The following is a 208-nucleotide window of genomic DNA, read 5'->3' on the forward strand; positions in this document are numbered from 1 at the left end:
CCCCATTACCCCAATCGAAGCCGCCGATTAGCCAATCCTTACTCTCGATCCTCCCGCAGGAGCTGATCACGACCCTCTACATCGGGTTCCTTGGCCTCATCTTCTCATCCTACTTCGTGTACCTGGCGGAGAAGGAGGAAACGGGCGAGGGCGAGGGAGACTTCTCCAGCTACGCCGACGCCCTTTGGTGGGGTGTGGTGAGTAACGA

The 208-nt window shown here is 58.7% G+C and overlaps 1 protein-coding gene across 1 annotated transcript in view; it reads left to right on the forward strand.

The window, feature by feature from the left end:
* Nucleotides 1-208, forward strand: part of LOC119581736 (potassium voltage-gated channel subfamily KQT member 1-like) — a 16549-nt gene that overhangs the window by 3148 nt on the left and 13193 nt on the right. The window contains exon 4 of the mRNA XM_037929868.1: nucleotides 60-197. Coding sequence (XP_037785796.1) covers nucleotides 60-197 — 138 coding nt within the window. The remainder of the gene's footprint in view (nucleotides 1-59; nucleotides 198-208) is intronic.

Source organism: Penaeus monodon, chromosome 15, assembly GCF_015228065.2.
Source record: "Penaeus monodon isolate SGIC_2016 chromosome 15, NSTDA_Pmon_1, whole genome shotgun sequence".
NCBI lineage: Eukaryota > Metazoa > Arthropoda > Malacostraca > Decapoda > Penaeidae > Penaeus > Penaeus monodon.